Raw genomic sequence first — 25473 nt, 5'->3', positions numbered from 1 at the left:
TTGAGTATATTGTGAATGTCTTCTGGTTTATGTATTCCCTTTTGACTTTCTTAATGGAGACTTTGATGAAGAAAATCAATTTTATGTCACTGATAGGTAAACTTTTAGGTAAATCAGTTCTAATTTCTAAAGTTAGAATTCTGATATCCAACCAGATTGATCTGTAATAAAAACCATTTTTGAGTTATGTCTCAAGCAGTAGAGTAGGGTAGACTTACTTTCAAAGAAAAGGAAAACCAAAGTATTAACATCTGGACTTTAATGGGAGCATTCAGATAACATACATGAGTTGTGGAATAAATCCACGATTGTCAGTTTAATTATATTGTGTTATGTATACAGTGGACTTCCCTGGTGGCTCAAACGGTAAAGAATTTGTCTGCAATGTGGGAGACGGGGGTTTGCTCCCTGGGTAGGGAATATCCTCTGGAGGAGGCCAGGGGCAGCTCACTCCAGCCTGGAGAATCTCCACAGCCAGAGGAGCCTGGAGGGCTAAAGTCCTTGGGGTTATAAAAGAGTTGGACAACACTGGGTCAGACAACACTGAGCACACACCACATGTATATAAATGTTAAATTAAGTTCTGGGGATAGATACAAAGTATCACTGAGCCTTCCTGATTTTATTCTGGATAAGATGTATAGTTTTGGTTTAGGACAAGAAAGCTCTTTTTTGGTAATACATAGGTATTTCTGTTCCCACTCTGTCGTTTCTGAAAGTAGGAAATACAAATAATGTCTCTTTTTTCTGTATTCCATAGAGCAGTTTCAAGTGAGTATATTCACCTAGTACTTAAAATTAGGAAAAGGTTTAGCATAATTGGCAGTATACAGAAATGAGTTAGGTGTTGTGGAGGAGCTTAAATTATGAGTTACAGCCTATACATATCTGAGAGAAATATAGATGTGCCCTTATTGAAGGAGGTAGAAAGATGTACCTAAACCAACAAGAGAAGGAGGGGAGAGACAAAAGGAATGGACACAAATAACTCCGCCACATCCTTACCTTGTAGGAGGTTCAGGCCTGTGCATGTTTTATCGTCTTCTGTGCCATCGATTGGGTAGGTGCTGAAGCTAGAGGAAGAGGAGGAATTCCAGCGTAAAAGGCGCACACTGGTTTCTAGTCAGTAAAGAACCAAAGCCTTTTTCATTTGAGGGTGAAGTGGGAAAGGAACTTGCCAGAGAACATAAATGTTATCTGAAGGAGAACATTGAAGGCTAGAGGGGACTAATGGTTTTAATTTTTATTGGGGTATAATTGATTTACAGTGTTGTGACGTTCAGGTGTACAGCAAAGTGAGTCTGCTGTATGACTGTCTGGCCAGTCTTTCAGGTCCTTTTCCCATGTGGGCCGTTAGAGGGTACTGAGTAGAGTTCACTGTGCTCTGCAGTAGCTCCTTATTGCCTCTCTTAGGTGTAGCAGTGTGTCTGCGTCAGTCCAGTCTTGCAGTGAATCCGTCCCCCCTCACTAGTGGTTTTTAAAGCAGAGGCCCAGGATTTTAATAGATTAAAAAGCATGGCTTTTCTGGTTGAAGGAGAAGGTGAGGGTTAGCTGTAACACTTTATTCCCAGGAACTGGGGTTCCATGTCTTGGCAGTCCTTGAGGCACTATGAGGAAGGGCAGTTTTAGATCTGAACTAAGTTCAGAATGATCTCTGTTTCTAAAGCAAGCCATTCAGTATTACAGAAATCCAAGTCTGTGCCCTGACCAGTAATGCTGAAGAAGCTGAAGTTGAATGGTTCTATGAAGACCTACAAGACCTTTTAAACTAATATCCAAAAAAGATGTCCTTTTCATTATAGGGGACTGATATACAAAAGTAGGAAGTCAAGAAACACCTGGAGTAACAGGCAAATTTGGCCTTGGAGTGCAGAATGAAGCAGGGCAAAGGCTAGTAGAGTTTTGCCAAGGGAATGCACTGGTCATAGCAAACACCCTCTTCCAACAACACAAGAGAAGACTCTACACATGGGCATCACCAGATGGCCAACACCGAAATCAGATTGATTATATTCTTTGCACCCAGTGATGGAGAAGTTCTATACAGTCAGCAAAAACAAGACCGGGAGCTGACTGTGGCTCAGATCATAAACTCCTTATTGCCAAATTCAGACTTAAATTGAAGAAAGTAGGGAAAACCGCTAGACCATTCAGGTATGACCTAAATCAAATCCCTTACGATTATACAGTGGAAGTGAGAAATAGATTTAAGGGACTAGATCTGATAGACAGAGTGCTTGATGAACTATGGACAGAGGTTTGTGACATTGTACAGGAGACAGGGATCAAAACCATCCCCATGGAAAAGAAATGCAAAAAAGCAAAATGGCTGTCTGAGGAGGCCTTACAAATAGCTGTGAAAAGAAGAGACGCAGAAAGCAAAGGAGAAAAGGAGAGATATAAGCATCTGGATGCAGAGTTCCAAAGAGCAGCAAGGAGAGATAAGAAAGTCTTCCTCAGCAATCAATGCAGGGACATAGAGAAAACAACAGAATGGGAAAGACTAGAGATGTCTTCAAGAAAATTAGAGATACCAAGGGGACATTTCATGCAAAGATGGGCTCGATAAAGGACAGAAATGGTATCCACCTAACAGAAGCAGAAGATACTAAGAAGAGGTGGCAAGAATACACAGAAGAACTGTTCAAAAAGTATCTTCACAACCCAGACAATCACGATGGTGTGATCACTCACCTAGAGCCAGACATCCTGGAATGTGAAGTCAAGTGGGCCTTAGGAAGCATCACTTCAAACAAAGCTAGTGGAGGTGATGGAATTCCAGCTGAGCTCTTTCAAATCCTGAAAGATGATGCTGTGAAAGGGCTACACTCAATATGCCAGCACATTTGGAAAACTCAGTAGTGGCCACAGGATTGGTAAAGATCAGTTTTCATTCCAATCCCTAAGAAAGGCAATGCCAAAGAATGCTCAAACTACCACACAATTGCACTCATCTCACATGCTAGTAAAGGAATGCTTAAAATTCTCCAAGCCAGGCTTCAGCAATACATGAATCGTGAACTTCCAGATGTTCCAGCTGGTTTTAGAAAAGGCAGAGGAACCAGAGATCAAATTGCCAACATCGCTGGATCATCAAAAAAGCAAGAGAATTCCAGAAAAACATCTATTTCTGCTTTATTGACTATGCCAAAGCCCTTGGACTGTGTGGATCACAATAAACTGTGGAAAATTCTGAAAGGGATGGGAATGCCAGACCACCTGACCTGCCTCTTGAGAAATCTGTATGCAGGTCAGGAAGCAACAGTTAGAACTGGATATGGAACAATAGACTGGTTCCAAATAGGAAAAAGAGTACTTTAAGGCTGAATCTTGTCACCCTGCTTATTTAACTTATATACAGAGTACATCGTGAGAAATGCTGGGCTGGATGAAGCACAAGCTGCAGTCAGGGTTGCTGTGAGAAATATTAATAACCTCAGATATGCAGATGACACCACCCTTATGGCAGAAAGTGAAGAGGAACTAAAGAGCCTCTTGACGAAAGTGAAAGAGGAGAGTAAAAAAGTTGGCTTAAAGCTTAACATTCAGAAAACAAAAGATCATGGCATCTGGTCCCATCACTTCCTGGCAAATAGATTGAGAAACAGTGGAAACAATGGCAGACTTTATTTTTTTGGGCTCCAAAATCACTGCAGATGGTGACTGCAGCTAACTACACCCTATGTACAAAGGTGGTTGTAGCTGTTTTCTTGGAATCTCTCCATTGAAATGTTAGTATTAGTCCCAATTCAATTTTCGTGTTTGAAGAATGGTTTTCTTTGTGTAAGACATTTTTCATTCTGTAGCTTGGTTATACATGTACATTTGTGGTCACTGAATCAGATCCATATGAGGTTCATATTATGCCCATGGAGTGGGAACCACTGATGTATCCTAACATAATAAGGGTTTTGGACCCAGTTATGGAGTGTGTGTGCGCGCATGCGCCCAGGGGCTTGATTTCCCCGCATCAGTAAGCAGGTTTTGGGTATCAGCTGAATGGTTTACAATTCAGCTCAATTCTGACACTGTCTGTCTGGAGGTAGCATCACATTCCAGAGGTGAAGGGCTCAGTTCTATAAGACCATGCTTGGCTTCAGATGCCAGTTGCAACGTCCAGGTTGTCACTTGTGCCTTTTGATCCCCCTCTTTGGCTTTGATTAGTTTTTGCTAGAGTGATCATAGAATTGAGAAACATTTTTCGTATTAAGTTTTCCAGTTTATTGTAATAAAAAGATGTAACTTAGGAATAACTAGATGGAAGACATAAATACTTAGGGTGCAAGGTACAGAAAAAAGCAAGGAACTTTCTTGCTGTCTTTGGCACCACTATCCCCAAATCTTCATGGGCTTTTCAAACCAGAAACATTCTTTTTGATTTTTATGGGGTTGACTGAGTTTATTTCCTAGAGGTGGGGGAGGAGGGGCCCATTGAAAGTTTGAACCCTCTTGATCACCTGGCAACCAAATTAATTCCCGAAGTGGACTCCAGAAGTCACATAATTGACAGGACGTAAAGATACTTTTGGGCTTCCCTTGTGGCTCAGCTGGTAAAGAATCTGCCTGCAATGCGAGAGACCTAGATAAACAGCAAAGATACTTTTGCTTTTGACATTTAAGACATTCCAACAGCTTTAGGAGCTCTTATACCAGAAGAGGGGACAGTGACCAAATATATATTATTGTAAATTGCAGTATCATATGTTTCCTTTTTTTGAATAGCTGAAAAAACTTAGGCTTAAATGTGTGAGGAGGTTTTTCCATAGAGACACAGCAAGAACTGGACCCTGAAATACCGTGATTTTTTTTTAATATATATATAGTGTTTTTATGCATTTAATTGCCTGGATATTTCTAAATTTGTGACTTTGAAATAAGCAAATATTAATGGACTGAAGGTCTAACAGCCAAACTTGAAAATCATCCAGATTTATTATTTTCAGGTCTTTGAAGAAACTGGTTTTGATATTAAAGATTATATTTGTAAGGATGATTACATTGAACTTCGGATCAATGATCAGCTTGCTCGTTTGTACATCATTCCAGGAATTCCAAAAGATACAAAATTTAACCCAAAAACCAGAAGAGAAATCCGGGTATGTAATTGAGAAGAATTTTTAGGTTGCTGGATGGTATCTAATTAAATGATGTAAGACATTGCTTTTAGAAACTCCTTGATAATAACTAATTTTCTTGTGTTTCAGAATATTGAGTGGTTCTCCATTGAGAAATTGCCTTGCCATAGAAATGATATGACCCCAAAATCCAAACTTGGTTTGGCACCAAACAAATTTTTTATGGCCATTCCTTTCATCAGGTATATTTGTATTTTTTAAAATAAGAAACTTCACAATTCTGATAGTTTTTTTACATAGCCAAGTTTTAAAAGTGAATTCTTAATGTCTCCATAGACCATTAAGGGACTGGCTTTCTCGACGATTTGGAGATTCCTCAGATAGTGACAATGGATTTTCCTCAGCTGGTAGCACACCAGCTAAACCTACTGTGGAAAAATTGAGGTAAAGAAACAGATGTGTTGGATTTTGACTTTTTGGTCTTTTTTAATACATTAGTAGCTTTTTGCTTAAAAAGTTTGCAGAGGTATTGGCTTCCTTTTATAGATACTATTTTGTTACTAGTCTCACAGGTAATAGACATTTTAGAGGGCTGGTCTTTGGATGAGAGGTTAATTGAAGTTATAAAGGAGCTTCAGGCATATTTTAAAATAGTATACACAAGAGAGTGTCAGCTTTTAAGATGGATAGCTAGAGTATGAGGAAAAGAAAATTTTTTCTCTTTGTATATATTCATAGTGCTTGTTCTGTGTTCTCATATCTTTACTTTAGAAATAATTGCGTTTCTGTATGTGGTTGAATGTCTGTTTTTGTGAGGAGGAGATGAGGGATGCTGACATATAATTTGTTCAGAAAGATAGCAGTGTAAAGACTTGGGCTTGCACCTTTCCTTTCCCTAGCCTAGACTGTATATTATAAGGAGTGATTATTACATGGATAAGAACTGCAAAGAGCATTTTCTTGTTTGGGACTTAATTGTATCCAAATCACAATTATAGAGTAGGCTAAGTAATTTTCTGAAATTAGTTCAGTTCAGTTGTTCAGTCCTGTCTGGCTCTTTGTGACCCCATGGACTGCAGCATGCCAGGCCTCCCTGTCCATCACCAACTCCCGCAGTTTATTCAAACTCATGTCCATTGAGTCATTGATGCCATCTCATCCACTGTCCTCCCCTTCTCCTCCTGCCTTCAGTCTTTCCCAGTAGCAGGGTCTTTTCAAATGAGTCAGCTCTTTGTGTCAGGTGGCCAAAGTATCGGAGTTTTACCTTCAACATCCGTCCTTCCAATATAATTTTCTGAAATAAGTATATGTATTTGTAATCAACTTGAAGAACTTCGCCTTGTTAGGTTAGGAGAGAGTTGCTTTCTAAATTTTCTCTAAGTTAGATGCTTTGTTTTTATCCTAGAGCTTTAAAAAAACAATAGGAGTAAATCACACCTACTGTATTTAAATATTTTTTAAATACATAGGGAATATTCCATTTTAGTTGGATTTTATGAGGACAGGAGATTGGACTAAATGCCTTCAAATTCATTTGTGCCTTTCAGAATCTGTGACTATAATCACCAAAGTACATACCACTAAATATAACTGAAGAAGAAAAAAGAAAAAACAGGAATGTAGTCATGATTTAAAAAACCTAATCACTAATAAAAAGTTATGAAATAGTGATAGTGTTTGAAAAGAAATCGTGTCACTGTTTAAGAATCTGTCAGCCATAGTGGTATGATACGATCCCCACATCTTTCAGTCGATATTAGGGTTTGTGATCCTAGATAATGGAATAAGGAGATAGTAAAACAACTTCTCAAACAAATTTCAGGTTTCTCAGGCAGGATGATGTCTCTCTCTAGCATATAGACTAACTCTAATGACGTTTTGGATGAATTACTTGAATTTTGTCTATAAAGAAAGAGAGCCTGCAATTTAATCACAATTTTTAAATGGAAAAGGGGACAGATTCTGAAATATTCAGAAACAATCTTACTATTATATGGATCTTGGGATCAGTGACTCTGGACCATATTAATGTATGTAAGTGGTACTATAGAATACAATTTATCTTTACTACAAACTATTACAGTTGATTTCTTTGGTGTTAAGTATTTGAGACTGGATCTTTATTTAATATGCTTATCTATCATTTTGAACTCCTTAATTTCCTTGGAAGAAAAGCTGTGACAACTCTAAACAGAGTATTAAAAAGCAGAGACATCGCTTTGCGGACAAAGGTCTGTATAGTCAGAGCTATGGTTTTTCCAGTAGTCATGTATGGATATGAGAGTTGTACTGTAAAGAAGGCTGAGTGCAGAAGACTTGTTGCTTTTGAATAGTGGTATTGGAGAAGACTCTTGAGAGTCACTTGGATAGCACGGAGATCCAACCAGTCCATTCTAAAGGAAATCAACCAGGAATATTCACTGGATGGACTGATGCTAAAGCTCCAATATTTTGGCCACCTAATGTGTGGAGCTGACTCGTTGGAAAAGACCCTGCTGCTGGGAAAGATCGAGAGCAAAGAGGAGAAGGGAGCGACAGAGGATGAGATGGTTAGATGGCATCATTGAGTTGGACATGACTTAGCCACTGAGCAACAGCAACAACGTAGCTCAGTTTTTCAGATCTTCCAGTATGGGGGGTCCATACTGACCTGTGCAGGGTCAAATTCCATACGTAAGCATTCTCTTAAAGAGTTGAATTGTCTGTCCTGTTATAAAATTCCACTGATATATGTTTATTTAGAGTAGCTTTATTTATTGGCTTCATTACTAAATTTATTAAATTTGTGAAAGAATTATTTCCTTCAGATTCTTTTTTGTTGTTCGGCCGGGCTGCCAGGCTTGTGGGATCTTAGTTCTTCATCCATGGCTTGAACCTGTGTTCCTTGCAGCAGAAATGCAGAGTTCTAACCACTGGGCTGCCAGGAAATTCCCCAGATTTTTAAAAGTACAGTCATTTTAGGAGGAGTTGGTATCAGTAATTTAGAAAAGTTTGGGACTAAAAATAATAGATTTTCACCCCATTCAAGAAATGTGGAGTGGTAGGCATTCTTCTGGGTTCTGGCAGTAAAGCAGTAGACAGAGTCGACATGAATCCTCTGCCCTTGTGGAATTTAAACTCCAGTGAGAGGAGACAGATCGTGAATAGAGTAACATTTATAGTCTGTTAGATAAACTCTCAAGGTTTGGGAAGAAGTATCATTAAAATTTTCTGATTTTATTTTTAAATCTTGTTATAGTCGAACCAAATTCCGGCACAGTCAGCAGTTATTTCCTGAAGGTTCTCCTGGTGACCAGTGGGTAAAGCACCGGCAACCACTGCAGCATAAACCGTATAGTAATCATCACGCCGAAATGTCTGATCTTTTAAAAGCAAAGGTGAGTGGTAATACATTTAAGATTTTCGTAATTTAAGATCGTTTGATTTTGAAATGCATCTGAGTTGAGGCCTTGCAGATTAACAGTTGTAGAGCTCTTGGTTGTTCATCCAAGGCGCCTGTGTTCCTGGTTTGTGATTTGAAGCTGGGATGAGACTGCTAACCTTTACAGCTGTGGTATTAATCCGGTGTAGTAAGGCACATGAATTAACATCTGATTTTGGTAAATATGCTACCAGTGAAGGGCTCACACTGTGGTGTTCTTCAGTGTATGGTTGCATCATAGTTGATTCATCCGTTTTACTCTTGGTGGACATGTTTGTTGTTTCCACTTGGGGGCTTTACACATCACACTGCTAGGAATGTTTCTGTACATGTATTTTGATGAACATATACAGTTCTTTTGAGTATATAGAATTGTTGGAGCAGTGGATATGCCTGTGTTCTTAAGTATATATTGCAAACTATGTTCTAAATAATTTGTATCCCCTGCAAAATATTTGAGAGTTCCATTTGTTCCATATCCTTACTGATCTTTGGTGTTACCTGTCTGTTACTTTAACCATCTATTTGGGTACCAGTCTTTACTTTTCTTCTTTTACAAATATACTGGGTTCATCAGAATTTAAAACTTCTGTTCTTGAATGGTCACTGTCAAAAGAGAAAAAACACCCATGAAATGGGAGAGTTTGCAAATCACATATCTAATGGGTTTATATCCAGGATATATGGAGACCTCCTATAGCTCAACAACAGCAAAGAAGAAACAATTTAAAAAATGAGTGCCCAACAGCTTGAATAGACATTTATTGAAAGAAAACATTTACATGGTCAGTAAGCACATGAAAAGATGCTCAGTTGGGAAGTAATAAGAATGTAGTAAAAAATGGAAAATAATGAGTTGACAAGAAGGTAAAAAAGTTGGAACCCTTGTGTATTGCAGGTGGGAATGTAAAATGGTACAGCTGCCATGGGATAGCTTGGTGCTTCCTCAAAAAGGTACACATAGAATTACCATGTGACCCAGCGGTTCCACTCCTTGGTTCATATTCAAAAGAATTGAAAGCAGGGACTCAGAGAGATAACTTACGTACCAGTGTTCATAGTAGTGTCCATGATTGCCAGAAGGTGGAAACAACCTACATGTGTGTCAAAAGATTACTCGATAAACAAAGTAAACATACAGTGAATATTATTTGGCCTTTAAAAGGAATGAAATTATACATACGTGCTGCAGCATGGATGAACCTAACACACAAAAGGACAAATACTATATGACTCCACTAATTAATTTGAGATTACCGGAGCTGAGACACAGGAAAAAACAGAAGTATTTAATAGACAAAGTCTCGGTTTCAGTGATAAAAAAGTTCTGTAGATGGATACTGGTGGTGGTTGCACAGCTTTGTGACTGTACTCAGTGCCACTGAAGCTGTACTTACTGCCACTGAGCTGTCCATTTAAAAGTGGTTCAGGTGGTAAGTTTTATGTATATGGTACACAGTAAAAAGGTAAATATCGAAAAGAATGGAATGAAATGGGTTAAAGGTATGTGCTAACATGAGCCTCTGAAAGCTATTTCCCTTCCTTTAAGTTATTGTTTTCAAGCTATTTTAAAAGAACTAAATTTTTTCTGTTGGTAGATAGGATGTACATAAGTGTATTTATTGTAAAATAATAATGAAACTATTCTTTGCACTGTTTCAGCTAGTTCTCTTAAATAACTGTTTTTAAGACCTTTAAGGCCAAATTAATGTTTAAAAACTGTTTTAAGTTAAACTTAATTTAACTCATGTTTAAGCAATATAGCAAGATGTTGACTACTGCATGTTTAGGTTTTAGGTCTAAATTTAGGGATTAAAAGTGAAAGTGAAATTCTCTCAGTCGTGTCCAACTCTTTGTGACCCCATGGACTGTCCACAGGGATTCTCCAGGCCAGAATCCTGGAGTGGGTAGCTGTTCCCTTCTCTAGGCAATCTTCCCAACCCAAGGATTGAACCCAGGTCTCCCACATTGCAAGCAGATTCTTTACCATCTGAGCCAAACCAGTCTTATTTTTTATTTTATATAAAAAGATTATTAATTTTAAAATCCCTATTTATTAATAGTTTAAAGCAGGTTTTAGGGTAACAGTGATCACATCTGGTGCTTGTTTCCTGCTCTAAGGAGTGAAGTCAGGGTGCCTCAGTGTTCCTTCCTAGAGAGATTTTCTTTGATAGTCATAAGGTTTTCAAAGTTATTTCTAGGGAACATTGTATTTGCTGTTTTGTATCTTTCGAGGATTCTTGCTCTGTGAAGCTCTCTATAATAAAAGATGTTGATAGTGGTTCTTCGGTGTTTTAGGAAGATTTTGGAGGGTTTTGCTGACCTCTGATCGAACCAGCTAATGGGGTATATTATTTTATCCTATTACATTGTGTTGTACGTTTACATTTTATTTCTTATTGGAAAAACAGAATCAAAGTATAAGGGGAAATGGCAGAAAACAGTATCAAGATTCACCTAATCCAAAGAAAAGAGCAAATGGGATCCACAGCCAGCCAGCCAAGCAGCAGAATCCCTTGGTGGTAAGAGTTAACAATGCTCATGCTAAGGCAGTTCATGCTTTCCAGAATGGGGCAAGGGCATTGTCAAGGCATTTTGAATTGCTTTATTGACAGGATTTTTATGCACCTGTGTGTGTGCTGGTCACCCACTAAGAAATCTCTGCCTACGCTCGATGATAGATTTGGCGTGTTGATTCAGTTGTGCATCTGATCTTTACTTTTTTATGTGGGTATTTGTTTATCTGCTTGTTTACGATTTTTAACATTAATTTTTATTGGAGTGTAGTTGATTCACAAAGTTGTGTTAGTCTCAGGTGAAGAAGTGGCTCAGTTCTGCGTATGTCCGCTCTAGATTCTGTATCTGTATAGGTCACTACAGAGCGCTGAGGAGAGCTCCCGTGCTGTTCTGCAGGTTCTTAGTAATTACTGATATGTGGGTATTTAGACTTACGTTAATAGTTTGGAAACAGTGTTAGTCAGCTCTCCTTCTAGATGAGTCCTAGGTATTCTATTTTTCTAAATTGTGTCTGTATTATTTTAATGAAGTTAAAAGTTTGGAATAGCTTCACAGTCTGTTTTATTTTTCTTCAAATTGATAGAATTCAGAAAACGAAAACAAAACACTCACAGCCAATGCCATAGTCATTAGACTGGGCTGAAGGACAGATACCTGTGAGCGTTTTAAGACATTTATTTCCATTCTTTCAGTCTGTGTTCCAGAAAGTAATTCATAACTAATAAACTTCCTTGCTTATCTTTTCCATAAGTCTTGGTATCTCTATGTTGAATTTTCTTATATTGTAGCTTCACCTGTTTTTCCTTCTTTAACAGTGGGTAATAATAGTAATTTCAGATATTTAGCAAGAGTGTTTTCCTTGAATTCCTGGGTGCCGTTGACTTAACCTGGAGTGTTTTGATTCCACAAGCAAGCACAAGTTAAATGTTTAATGTTGGACTGCTTGCTCTCTATTATTGCACTCCACTCTAGGAGAAATAGTGACAGGAACAAAGAAGACAGTCTTAATAGATGGTCAGAAAGCTTTTAATCTAATTCAACATCTATCCCTAACAAAAGCTGGACAGATTAAAATGATAGTATTGTATAAATGTTAATTCTTCTCAAATTAATATATAGATTTAATTCAGTACCAATCAAAATACTTATGGATTTTTTTGGGGGAACTTCACAAATGACTCATATTTGGAAGAACTTGAATAAGTTTTTAAAAAAGTTCTTAAAGTTAATGATGAGGACAAGTATATGAAAACTTAAAAGGGAAAGCTATAAGTGATTAACATATAAATATGTAGTTCAAGAGAGTAAATTTCCCTGTTAGATTGGCAAAGATGAACAGATATCCAGTTATGTATTGCTGAATACATTGAGAACACTTTCAGCGTTCTAGAGAGTAGTTTGGTGGTATTGAAAGTGTGACTTCCTTACCATGTTTCCCTAAAAGATAGAGTGTTCACCACATTGCTCTACATTATGAAAACATGGAAACAATCTAAATATCTAAGAAGATATTAACTGTAATATCATAGATATGTGCCATAGACTACCCTGTAGTCATTAAAAGTGTTGGTGTAGATTTGTATTAATTTTTTATTTGTGTTTATTGAAAAAGGGGTATGTTCATAGTGTATTACATTTAAAAAGGGAGTTATAGAATAGCATATACTGGATAATTCTGTTACATAATTATATGAAAGTACATTCACACATATCTTCATAGAAAAAAAGCTGGAAAGATGTACTGTAATGTTAATGATCTCCAAGTTGAGAAATTTAATAAATAATTTTCTTTTTTTCCCTGGTGTTTCTATATTGTACATATAATGAAGAATTAAAAACAGTTTTAGGCTTAAAAAAATTACTTTAAAATGCCAATGCCGAGTGGGGATGGTGATTATATTCTTGGTTTAATTTTCTTCCTGAGAAATTTGATAATGTATCTCCTTATTTATATCAACAATAAGTGAAATAACTGGATACGGTATGTTGTATGTTTGTGTTTTTTAATAGAAATGTGAAAAGAAACTTCATCCACGAAAACTTCAGGATACTTTTGAAACAGGCAAGTCATTTTTTTAAAAAATTTCTTCCAGTTGGGATTCAGCTTGGTTTTGAAGTAAACTTGATTTAAGTAGTGTGTGACGAACTGTGATAGATGAGCTGAAAGAGTTGCACATGGTCTATAGAGAGTTCACGCATGCGGTCAAGTTCTCTAAATAGGAAACTGGCTAAAAATAAAAAAAATTATTTAAATGATCAAGATGAAATTATTTGCCTTTTCAGTATACTGTTACTTTAGTGACTGTCAGGCGTTGATGCTGTGTGTGAATATTGTAAACAAATAAATAGTTGCTTAATGGTTAGACGGTTAGTAGACCCAAGTAATAGTGAGGAGACCTCACCCTCACACATATGTGAGGGGAGAGCTCACTTCAGAAGGGAATGGTCTCCCCCTCGTTAAGGTGGTACCAAGGATAGTCTTCACTAATACGACGTTTGGCTCTTCTCCATCCTCAGTTATGAAAAGGAGGAGGTGTGTGATTTGATTTGAAAGTAACGGTGAGGAATGTAGAAAGCGCTTTGTAAATTCTGATTTCATAGGTGTCATTCGGAAGTACAGTAGACTGTTTTTTTCTTAGGTGCTATTTTGTATGGTATGAAATTCCTCATGTAGTAGATAAGCATTTATTTACCATCTAGATTTAAGGGTTTCATCTAGAAAGCTCTTTAATAATTGAGCAGCATTATAATCATACTCGCTTCCTTGCATTACTGTTTATGATGTAAGCAAGATGGAAGCTCTTTAAAAATGAGATGCTTTAACCCTGTTCTGGGAAATTAAGGATGTCCTCTTAGTAGGACTTCTCTGGCCACCGTAGGTGGTGTGGACATGATAGGCTGATAGTTGAATTAATATAACTTCAGAAACCAATTATTTCACAAAACCTTTAAAAAGCCATATGTTTAGGAACATTAAAGAAGGCACATTAGAATGCATACCCAGCTCAGTTGGGCGTGACACAGAGATTTTGAGTTGTCTTGAGAGAGAAGTATAAAAGGAGTTATTGTCTTGGGAAACCTCACATCAGACTTCATTTCTACCTCAGCCTTCTGGTGTCTATTCCAGACCCTGCTGTTCCAAACCAATCAGGCTCCTGTTCTACTTAGGCAAGGGCGGGGGCAGGGATGGGGTGGGGCAAGCTATGGTAAGTTGGAGTTTTGTTGCACAGTGAGTTTGAAAATCTGGATTTTTCTTTAGGTTGATTTATTCTCTGAAGATGTGGTAACCTTCAGCTCTATTTTTCTGAATTGGAATCTGTACAGATCTTATATTGTAATTACAGTCTTTATAATGTTTACATTTTGATCTCTGGAGAAGCTCTCATGTTGACAAAATATAAATATAGGTGGTGAATAAAGGTATGCCCATTTTTGAAAGCAGGTGAATATTAAGGATCTTAAAGACAGATCTTGAATGTTTATGTGGAATAAGAATAGATTGGAAATTCACTTTGAATATCAGCTTAGGGAAAGGAAAATATTTTGGTGGTTCTACTTAGGTTAGATTTAGAGTGTGGGAAGGTGAATTATACTGCATGTGAATTCCTTCTTAACAAAAGGTAAAGGGCAGGATTTGATTTCTTAGCTGAGCTTATTTGTTTTGCTTTCTAAGCAGATGCTGTGTATGACTCGCCTCACTCCGGTGAAGACCAGTTGCTCGAACATGCTGAGGGCCAGGCTGTGGCATGTAACGGACACTGCAAATTCCCCTTTTCATCCCGAGCTTTTTTGAGTTTCAAGTTTGACCATAATGCTATAATGAAAATCTTGGACCTCTGATAGCAGCACATGTGGAAGTCCCCAGATCAGAGGCGTGTTGCATTTGAGTGGGTGTCTCTTTGAGCCTTACCTTTCTCAGGTGTTGTAAAGAAATGCAGGGAGACGATGATGTTTCTGAACAGATGTTCTCTGTGCAGAAGAGAGAGTAGAAAGAAACATGAATTTGCACTGTAAATGTGGTTATAACTTTTATACACATGTACCTTTTCAGTGTTTGGCTAATGAATTTAAGTTGCTTTTTATGCGGGCATTTTTTTCTGTGATTGTGGTTTTTATCTTGTTTTCTGGTCACAGAAATAGTGTTTGAGTCATCATTAAGTAGCCAGGTTAATGGGAATATGCCATCTTCCCACTACAGTGATTGTAATACTAGTTTCCTTATACTGAAAATTTTAAACTTAAAATACACAATTATTAAATGAATACAAGACCCGAAATGTCACAGAAGTCAAGATTGCAGGGCATCTGCTCTGGTGGCATTTTGCACCTTGCTCCGCTTCTAACCGCTGAGGTTCTCTTACCCTCCTTGCTAGGAGTTCTGTTGAAAGGTTTTGCTTAGAGTCAGAATCTGCTATATAATGTTCATGTTCAAAATGAACTCACGGCACTTCGTGAAAGGACAAAGCCCTCAGCCTGGAGAGGGGCTTGAGCTGGTGGTGCAGAGCTGCGGCTCCAGTTCCAGTTGCGCCGAGTGCTCTCAGTGGGCCTGGGAGGTTGTGGGGAGAGGACAGCGGGGAGAGCACAGGCCCGGGACCCCGAGACCGTGCTGTCACAACTGCAGCACCCCACCGCCAGCCCCTGGGGAGCGTATGATTTTGTTCTCGTGCAACTTGCTTCTGTGTTACAGCTGTGTAAATATGTGTGGAATGCTGACATTACTGGGTTTCACATTGCATGTCAGTGTTGATCTCTGGAAACTGATGCTATGTTAGGTTCCCATTTGCAGCAGTAGCAGAGACTGACAAACTTAGTAGCATATTGAAGCCTCTGGACCATGAACTGAAAAGGGAAGGATATGCAGTTTACCTAAGTACTGATAAATCATCACTAGGGGAGGAGCAGAACATGGAAGCAACATGTATAATTCACTCATAGAATGTATTTTGCTCCTTTAGGATTCTTAAATCCAAATAAGGATGGCAGTGCCCATTTAGAGAAGGAGTTTAGCTATGTAAAGCTATGGACAATCACCAAGGCTTTAAGGGGGCTTTAGTGTTTGGGCTGCTTCTGACCTCACTGAAGGGGTTTCTTTGGGGGTGGGGGGAAGAGTGTTAGCATATGCGTGTGTACGCGTCTGTCATATGGGTTTAAAAAATCTATTTTACATGTGGTATCCACAAAATATATCTCTGCTTGTAAAGTTTATTGTGGAAATCTTGATTCTGTATAGATAGTCTATTTAATAGGGTTTCTATTTAACCCTGTGGGACTTTTTTTGTAAGGAGTTCACTTGGTATTTCTTTACTTTAGATTTTCAATGGCTTCATTTTAAAGGAGAAAATCTATTTATTAATAAAAGTGTCACCCTCTTGGTGCTAAGCAGGATAATTCAGTTATAGCAGTGTGTTAGAATTAGGTTATCCGGTGTCCTGCATCTTTTAATGTGACAAATTGGTGAATGCTTCTGTGACCTTTTAAGAACGCATTGTAAGATTGCTTTGGAAGCTCTTCACTGCTCTTTCTAAGAGTACAGCAGCTTTGCTTGGGTCTCCTTGAGCCATATTTATAGTTGGTCCCAGCATTCCAGGTTTCTGTTCTTAATGGAGTGAAAACTTAGTTTGTCTGGCAGGTGAGTTGTTTTCACTCATTTATTGCCATCTGGAAACCATTTAATTTTTTGTGATTTTGAATGTGTGTTTTTCTGTTTAAGTGAGTGCTTTGGTCAGTCTTTCTGGTGCCTTGAGTTGGAATTTTCAGCTCTCGACACTAAAGCAGAAGAGATTAGTTACCAGAAATATGGCCTCTGACGGAGTTGAGCCTTTTCAAGAACCAACAGATTATCTCTTTTCAGTTATGGTAGTTTGACTGGTTAAATATTGCTATTGGGCTGCTTCAGTTAATGCACTGTGGGTGGGACAAAATAAGGGTATTGTTGGGATGGTAATTTTGGTATTGAGGCTTTTAGCTCTCGTAACAGTTTGAGATTTAAAAAATGTTAAAAGGTGAGTTAAAATTTGTGTGTGATGTGACTGAACTATGCAGAAAGTGTGTAAGCTGGATGTACCTGTTTCATGTACGTCTGCTGCACTTCTCCCCTCGAACCTGTGTGTTAGATTCTCAGTGTTCAGGTCACCTGGGAAAGAGCCGTGCTTAGCACAGAACTAGATTTCTTGATTGAGAAATTTTAGCATGGTTTGAAGAAATCCAGTGATAAGGGAGTGTGCTGAATATGCAATACGTTACTTCTGTGTGCTGCATTTTAAGAAGCTAGATGAGAATAGCAGTTGTGTTGGCTTCCATTATAGATTATGTCTTTGAGAGAAATAGGTCTTTTGAATCCATTTTTTCAGTATTCTTAGTTCCAAGGTTCAGTGTACTGTGAATCTTTTTATTTTTTAAAAATTTCCTAGGTGCTTTTATGTATACTGTAATGATTTGTAAGATGTTCAATGAATTGTTTTTGTACTTAACCATTATAATCTAGAAGATAGGGGTATGGTTTCATATGCTGTCACATATTTTTGTTCAGCACTAGCAAATGAATGGTTTTAAGATTTCGAAGTGGTGTTCTCCTGAGACATGAGCATTTGGAGATATCTGAGAACCTACTTGAGCCTTTGTAGCATGGGTGAAATTTGGTTGAAGATTTTTGAAAGTGAAGTTGGATTTTCATGGTTATGAAAAGGTGAGTTTCCTATGCTGTAAAGGAATGGTGGTCACTGCTCGCTGCTTTGAACTTGGATTATTTTTCCATTAAGTATCAAATGAAGATGTATAGCAATATTAATTTTATGCTATGAGATTGGGTTGGTATTGTCTTTTAAGTCGTTAGTGATTTTGTGTGTTAATATAAAAATACTCCTCAAGTCTAAGTGAATGGCATCCCTCCATAAGGAGGATTAAATTCTTCTATAAAACTTAATACATTGTAGTAGTCTTAGAAAATTTCAGGTCTGAGTGCATGTATGCATTAAAAAAAATTAACATTTCATTACCATTTCCCTTGCTATTTGTTTTGTTTCCAACAGTTAACTTGAACAGTAAGGAGCAAAGTCAGTTAAAAAATTAGGCTTTTTGCAGAGTTATTTTTCTTACTATGATAATATCTCTTGGCCTTTTATCTTTATTTTTGTACCAGTGGCCCTCTGAGCTACGTGTTCAGAGATTTTTGTTTTGATTGACATCTATTGTGTCTTTGTTTTCTCTGAGGCAGTACAGTATTTTCTTTGCGTATTAATCATAGTTAGGAGGTCGGATTAATTAACATTTTTTGACTGAAGAAAAATTAGGTGTTACCTAGCAATTTTGAATTAGGTATTTTCTAGCCTGGGGAAGGGGCTTGCATGTATTCCTGTAACGTTAAAGATAAACAAGACAAACTCATTCTGTCTGAAGGTATCAGTCTACTTTATGTTTTAAGTACCTGTCTCTAGGTAAATGGGTTTTAGTAAAATAAGTTTTGTTAAACTTTGTTCTTGGTAGTTTGGTGAAGCCTTGAGTCCCTCATTTTGTACTAGACTTTAAAGTCAATTTGTACAATTGCTGAAAATTGTAAAAATGGGATTATGATGGGCTTTCTCAGCATCTTTTTCTTCTTAGAACTGAGTTGTTTTTGAAGTTTGTGCACCTCTGTCGTGAAGAAGGCAGATCACAAATGGACAGTACAGGCTCTGTCTCGTGCTTTTGAAGCAATTCTGGATATCAGTTTCAAAAAACATGATAGGTTTATTATTATAGAGTAAACAGTGCCCTGAAGGAAGAAGATAGCTATAGTTACTGGGCAAGGAAAACAGAAGGCAGAGATTTTAGAAGATGAAATCAATTCTCAAGTGCTGCATGAGGCATGAGGCCGGAAATGTGACCATTGCCTAGCCCAAGCAGAGTCTCATGTGTGGCCATTACCAAGCATTTTCTGGCTCGGGGTTTAATTTTGTTCTAAGTATGGTTGCCAAGGGGTCCAGAAAATCTGAAGGGATTTTTCTCACTTTCATAGTCGGTGTTTGAGACTCTGGTCCTGCCCCTGCTGATGCTGCTTCAGGACTCCAGCCACACTGCAGTGCTGACACACTGCTTTCTTCCAGGGACACAGCCCAGAGCACACCCAGCCACCCTCGGCCACGTGTCACAGTCACTCAGTGACCCACGGGACAGAAAGTACACTTGTCCCAGATGGGGGTCCTTCCCACCTAGTTTCCCGTGACACTGCTTATTACTGAAATGGTGGGCTGTAGCTGGGGAGCAGAGTAAAGCTACCTCCCCTGCCTGGGAGTGGACATGAAGGGCTGGCTTCCACCAGTTTTGTTGCTCAGACTTTATCATAAAAGTACAGAGAAGTGTAAATAAAAAACTGATGAAGTATTCAAGTTTAATGTTGAGAAACATGTTCATAACTGACTCTTTAATCTGGGTTCCGTAGGAAATCACCGGCAAAGAAATCCCTTTGCCTTGGGTCTCCTGTGCTTAGCAGTCGGGTGGGTGAGTTAGGGCGGCAGCGTGGTGGCACAGTCTGAGAGGATCTGGCCTCAACGAGGCGCTCATGTCGGCTCTGTAGTTGCCGGTCAGGTGCCTTCCGGGGACAGGGATGGAATGCAGAGGGCAGTGGCCTGTGCTTTGTTTCATGTGGACCCTTGTTAGCCTTTGATCCGTTTGTCCAGTGGAAGAAGGCGGCTCTGAATAGTCACTTGCTGCTTGTTTGGTGTTGGGGTGTTCTTGTGGTGATTAGCCTCTATCTGGTGAGTGTTCTTTGAAGACCTGTTGTTCCTGAGTCCTTAAAGAGGCCATTGAGTGTCCCTTCGTGTCATTCCCTTGGGTCATGAGCAGTTAGGAGGGGCTGTGGACACCTGGGCTTGTTTATTTTAATTTCACAGCTGTTAAATTGGTTTGGGAACAGAGGAAACTTTTGTGTAGTTCTAGGGCAAACTGAGCAGTGTTCTGGTCTTTGACTGGTCTTAGTTAACATTCTTAAGTGTGGGCTTTTGGAGGTAAGATGTAACCTTTTCATTTAATGTGCTTATAATTCATTGAATCTGACGTTCTAAAACAATCTTAAGCTATGGTGTGGAACATTTGGGGCACAAATCTTCATTGTTAGTCATTTCTCACAATTGACGGGATTAGCTAGGTCTTTGTAAAATGATTGCTTAGTGTGTTTTTTGTGATATTTAGGAATAGACTGGATGACAGGAAATGAAAGCACAGTCGGTTGTTACTGAAGTTGAGAAAGGTCGTAACTACTCAGCATTCTGGTTAGTTTGATGCTTTTAATGCCTTTGCGACAGATGACCAGCAGTGGACTTGCGCTCTTCCTGTCTTACTCGGATGACATGCACTGATACAAAAGCACAGAAGCATCTGCAGAGCCTCTTTGTGCGCTTTGCTACTGTCCTAGGGCACTGCTGTCTCTAGTGGTCATTTTAGGTTCGTGTTTGGATCGTACCTTTTAATTTCAAATGCAAGAGCCCAAAGAACTGATTCTTTTACTTTTCGTTCATTTTATTTCAAATTTAGGATGGGAGACCGCTAACCTAACTCTCTCGTTTTATAAATGTTGTTGTTCAGTCACTCAGTTGTGTCTGACTCTTTGCGACCCCATGGACTACAGCACACCAGGCTTCCTTGTCCTTCACCATCTCCCAGAGTTTGCTGTTGTTGTCTGAGTCAGTGATATTTTTTCTTTAGTAAGAGGGAAGGAGAATGAACTATTTTGCATATGCATATATTGGTGTGTATATATACACACAATATAGATATTTTTTCTAATTGTTTTTAAAGTTTGCTTATTAGCTTATACTTAAAAATTAATGTTTGCTGAGTATTGATTCACACAACTCGGTTTTTTAAATTTTACCTGTTGACGTCATTGAAAATTTAAGAGTCTTCTTTCAGAATAAAATGATGAGTCAAATGAAATTATGGTTCATGTATTAACTAACTTAAGTGACCATCAAAATTAGTTTGGATGGGAAAAGAAATAAGAATTGATTTCATCATGTTCCTGGTCTAGTTCCAAAACAAGAATTGAAGTGTCTTTGGTGCTGTGGAGACTAGGTAATGTTCATGGAAGATATGGAGTCTTCAAACAGTTCCCTTGGGAGTTGGTTTTAGCAGACTAAGTTATGTTGAACAAATTGGAAGCTGCAAAATTTGGTAGAAAAAAATTGATGAAACACTTAATTTTTACCTTAATTGAAACTGTTTTTATTACTTTAGCTTCTAGGGCATTTTACTGTTTAGACAGGCTGTGTAGGTAAACCATTGGAGTAATTCTGTTAGTAGTAATAAAGTTCTTGGTGCTTGGTTTGATTAATTGTCAAACATTTAGGAAAAGCAGAAAAGGAACCCCAAAACACTGTTGTACACCTTGTAGTTTTACTTTCTGACTGAATAGTAGTTTTCCTCTTTTCCCCTCAGTTTCAATGAAAAGATTAGGACTGATTTTCATTTACCTTGAGTTTATCTATCATAAGTAAAGGATTTTCAACGACTCATGTTTATAAATCGGAAGTTTAAATGTTTGCAGGATTACTGCACTTTGATTTCGACTAGAAATGCCAGCTGTACTCTCCGCTGAGAAAATGAACTAAGTCCTCTCTCATTACATTTGTGCTCTTTTGAAAGTTTGTGATGTAAATAACACCAGTTGAGAAGTGAGAAACCTTTTATCTTAAAAAATGCAGTTTGAATGATGGAGGGTTTCCTTTGTATTTTAAAACATTTTTACAGTTGATTGTTCAAATATTGGCTTTCTGTAAAAACATTGTTACATTTAGAGCCTTTGTAGTGCAATATCAATAAATTTTGCCTGCTTGGGCAGTTTTAATTACTACCTTAACCTGGCTTCTGCTACTGATACTTGTAGGTTGCAAGTTGCTGATATTTTGGCTGCATCTCTTTGGACCAATAAAAAATGACAAATGTGAGATATTTATATGATAGGAAGAAATATTAAAAGGTAGAATGTCTCTGCAAAAAATGAAAGTAACTGGTATGTATTCTCCATCTCAATTTATGGTTTGGTTGTTGACTTTGAAAGCAAGTTTATATTGTGAGCTAAATACATAAAATCCAGTATTTCTTAAATTTGTATTAGAGTCAGGTTTTCTGAATGTAATGCTTTCCAGTCCTTGGATCTCAGGGGTCAAAGAAATACCATTCTTCTCTGCTAAAGATCTCAGATATATGATAGCAGTTTAAAAAATTTTTTTTAAGAAAGGACTTCCCTGTTGTGCAGGGGCTGCAGATTCTATCCCTGGTCAGGGACGTTCTGCATGCCGCAGCCAAAAGAAGTAAAAGAGGAAAGTTACCAAGGTGTGTCACACTCTTAACTGTCAAAGGTACTTTGCTTTGACGATGAGAACTGACATCTGACAAACACCATGCAGAGCTGCTCACCACCCTTCTTTATAGTCATGGATGACCTTCCAGCTCACAGTTAGATTTCCTCTTTCAGTCATTTTTTAAAAAGGAAAAAAGATCTGGATCCTTTGAGAGGTACTAACTCCCTATTCAGTCCAGGTCTGGAAAGGTGGCCCATAGAAATCAGTGACAGATGGTGATGATTTCTTTGGCTCTTGGCTGTCTTGACCAGTACAGTCTGTCTAGTTTCCTGCTCTGATGAGGGCTCTCGATGTAACTACCAAACCTGTGATGTTTGACATTAAATGTTAGTATTGCAGAAGGAGAGTCATACCCTTCAATGAATACAGGTCAAAGTACATTATGGAATTAGAATTATTTATTCAGAATATAAGAATGTTTGTAAAATATTATAAATGTCTCTATAAATAAATGGAGTTTTTATTTAAAAAACAATTTTATATCAAATAAGACAAAGCTGTTTTACAGCAGCTAAAACTAAAGGCATCTGGAAACATTTAAAGCATACAAGTGAAGAATCTAAAAAATTACAAGGTATGGTACAGTGTTAAGTGTCAACCTTAACGTGAGATTTTAATACAGTAGAACAATACTGACAAATGCAGACTTGGTCACATGTGCTTCAGTAACTGACAGTACATTCAGGCGGCTTAAAAGCACATTTTCAAATAATAGGAAACTAAAATCACATGCAAAGTAAGTCTTAACAATGTCTAAAAACTGATTAGAAGTAGAAAAGTGAACATGTCTCATCCTCTTTGCATTGGGTTCAAACAGAAGCAGATGATATTGGGGCTCCCTTTCACCTGGCCATCCATGGGCACTGTGAGTGAGTACCCCACAGAACGTTTTCCACATGGATTAGATTCGCAGAACGGAGCAGAAGTGAGCAGTAGAATGAATAAGCAGGTCATGAATGTGAGGGGATTTTGTCTCTAGCTTGCTCTGTACTGCTGAGCTGATGTTTCCGATGATTAGTGGATGAGTGGTTTTTGTACCAACCTTGACTGGAAAAAAATCAGTGCTACTGGGCCAAGGGTGTGATTATCCAGTAGCAGTTGCTGTTACTGGGATGGAAAGCTTTCTTGGTCACATGCAGAATCTCACTCAGATGCAGTGTGAGAGTTTATGCCGTGTACCTCTTCACCAAAAGCAGTTGTCTGTATGCAAATGTATCTTTCTCCACAGAAGAGTTAGGGGAACAAGAATGTGTGAACAGCTGCCGTTCAGCTTGTACCCTTTTCCAGTTCCTTAATATTTTAACGGCCACTGCGTGCTTACATTAATTGATAATTCTGGTGCCAGTTCTGGAAAATCACCATATGGCAGCCTAAGGCATTCATTTACTAGTGAATACAAACTTCAGAAAGGTAACTTCAGGTATGAGAAACAGGAATTTAGAAGGTGACAAGTTCAGCGCTAAACTACAGTCTGGCCTGTGTGAACATGAGATCTGAGTTAACTAGAATAGAATTTGGGTAGACTTAAATGAGAAGACATAATTTGTGTTTTGTAACAAGTGAAGCCTCTAAGAGTAAGCCTCAGAGAAAGGTTATAATAGTATCTTTGCTGTCAAATAGGCCATTCCGTTGGAGAAATAGAAAAATAATTGTTACGTGATTTTTTTTCAGAATTTTTTATAGTGTTACCAAGCGGCCCCTTGGTGCAGAAAAAATGATGTTTCTCATGCTTCTTTCCCTCCCACAGAATCTTTGGCAACCCTATGGGATGCATCCTAATTAAAATCAGTTCGGAAATTGCAGTCGTCAGAATTCTTTCCCCTTTTGACTTCTAAAAACTGTCTAATTAAAAGCTGTTTGCTGTACTTAGAAATAGGTGCGGCTGTAAACTTAGGAAACATGATCTTTTTACTTCATACCTTCATGGATGAGACACATTTCCAGCTATGCATTTGCAAATAATTTATGGGAAAAGCTTATGACTTTAAATTAGAAATCATTAATAATACAAGTGGGTAACTTCTATAGTCTTTACTTCACTTAAAACACAAGCATGGCACCCCCAACTCATGAGAGCTTTAAGATATTTAATAGAATTTAAAAATAACTGGAGGATAATTTCTGTGGGCCATAGGAAACAATTCATGCCATTGGTAACTATGAGGCTTTTTTTTTTTTTTTCACTTAAAATAGTAATCTGTATGCAGGTGGGAACTAGGCCACTTACCGGTGATTTCAAGATTTCTTGAAACAGTAGATTCTTTGCTGTCCTCATCCTGAAAAGAAAGTCTCCTTGGCTCTAACGCGCACTGCCTCCCAGGGTAGGAGAGCGTCGCGTCTCCGGGGTCCCTGTAAAGCTTGGCTGCAGAGGCTCAGAGGAAGACTTCCTAAGTTACACATCACCTCACAAGAGAATTAACCAACTATGTTTTAACTGGCACTTAGTTTTGTTTTTTTAAATTGTGGCATGCCAGCAGATGGGGAGTGAATATATAACAGTTAATTACCTGCATGGGCAGTGATAAAATGTTTGTGAGGTAGGGCGAGCATGAGAAATCCCAACCTTAAGATACAATCGTAACTTTTGGTATCATCTCAAAAGGGGGTCTTACTGCCTGCCAGCCCATGGCAGTTTAAGTAGCTGGTGCACGAGGGGTTTGGCAGAACATCAGAGCCATTTGATCGGCGCAGGTGTTGATGGCACTACAGCTCCAGGCAGAAGTCTCTCTCTGAGAGAGTCTGCCTCAGTGTAGCAGTGGGAAATTGTACTCCAGCGGGACTGGGAAGTGGGTTTTTTCTTCTCATGCCCATTTCTCTTAAGAGCCAGAGATTGAGCTCTGTATTTAAACGATTAAAAATAAAAGTCTGAACATTTTTAATGGCTCGTTCAAGTTAGATAATGAGGATCATTGTTTACGTCTGATGGAGATGTGTATATAAACGTGCTCCTATTTTAGAAAGAATAAATCAGGTTGTAAAAGAAAATGATCCAGGCACCTGCAATCATTTATTTCATCTATGCCATTTTAGTTAGCCTTGCAATTAGTATAATAACCAAGTGCCCGTGAGCTCACCTTCAGCAAGAGTCTTGGGGAGTATGTGAAGAATACAAGGAAAGGTAATC

General features: G+C 38.3%; 1 protein-coding gene across 1 annotated transcript in view; it reads left to right on the top strand.

Moving 5' to 3' along the window:
- DCP2 (decapping mRNA 2) overlaps nucleotides 1-15103 on the top strand; it is a 47101-nt gene extending 31998 nt beyond the window's left edge. Inside the window, exons 5-11 of the mRNA XM_069595256.1 lie at nucleotides 4944-5096; nucleotides 5205-5317; nucleotides 5412-5519; nucleotides 8314-8452; nucleotides 10908-11018; nucleotides 13024-13075; nucleotides 14690-15103. Of these exons, the coding sequence (XP_069451357.1) occupies nucleotides 4944-5096; nucleotides 5205-5317; nucleotides 5412-5519; nucleotides 8314-8452; nucleotides 10908-11018; nucleotides 13024-13075; nucleotides 14690-14853 (840 nt within the window). The 3' untranslated portion in view covers nucleotides 14854-15103. The remainder of the gene's footprint in view (nucleotides 1-4943; nucleotides 5097-5204; nucleotides 5318-5411; nucleotides 5520-8313; nucleotides 8453-10907; nucleotides 11019-13023; nucleotides 13076-14689) is intronic.
- Nucleotides 15104-25473: the final 10370 nt, after the last annotated feature.

The sequence above is a fragment of the Ovis canadensis genome, chromosome 7 (assembly GCF_042477335.2).
Source record: "Ovis canadensis isolate MfBH-ARS-UI-01 breed Bighorn chromosome 7, ARS-UI_OviCan_v2, whole genome shotgun sequence".
In the NCBI taxonomy this organism is placed as follows: domain Eukaryota; kingdom Metazoa; phylum Chordata; class Mammalia; order Artiodactyla; family Bovidae; genus Ovis; species Ovis canadensis.
The sequence above is the reverse complement of the archived record's forward strand: the minus strand, read 5'-3'. Positions and strand labels throughout refer to the sequence as shown.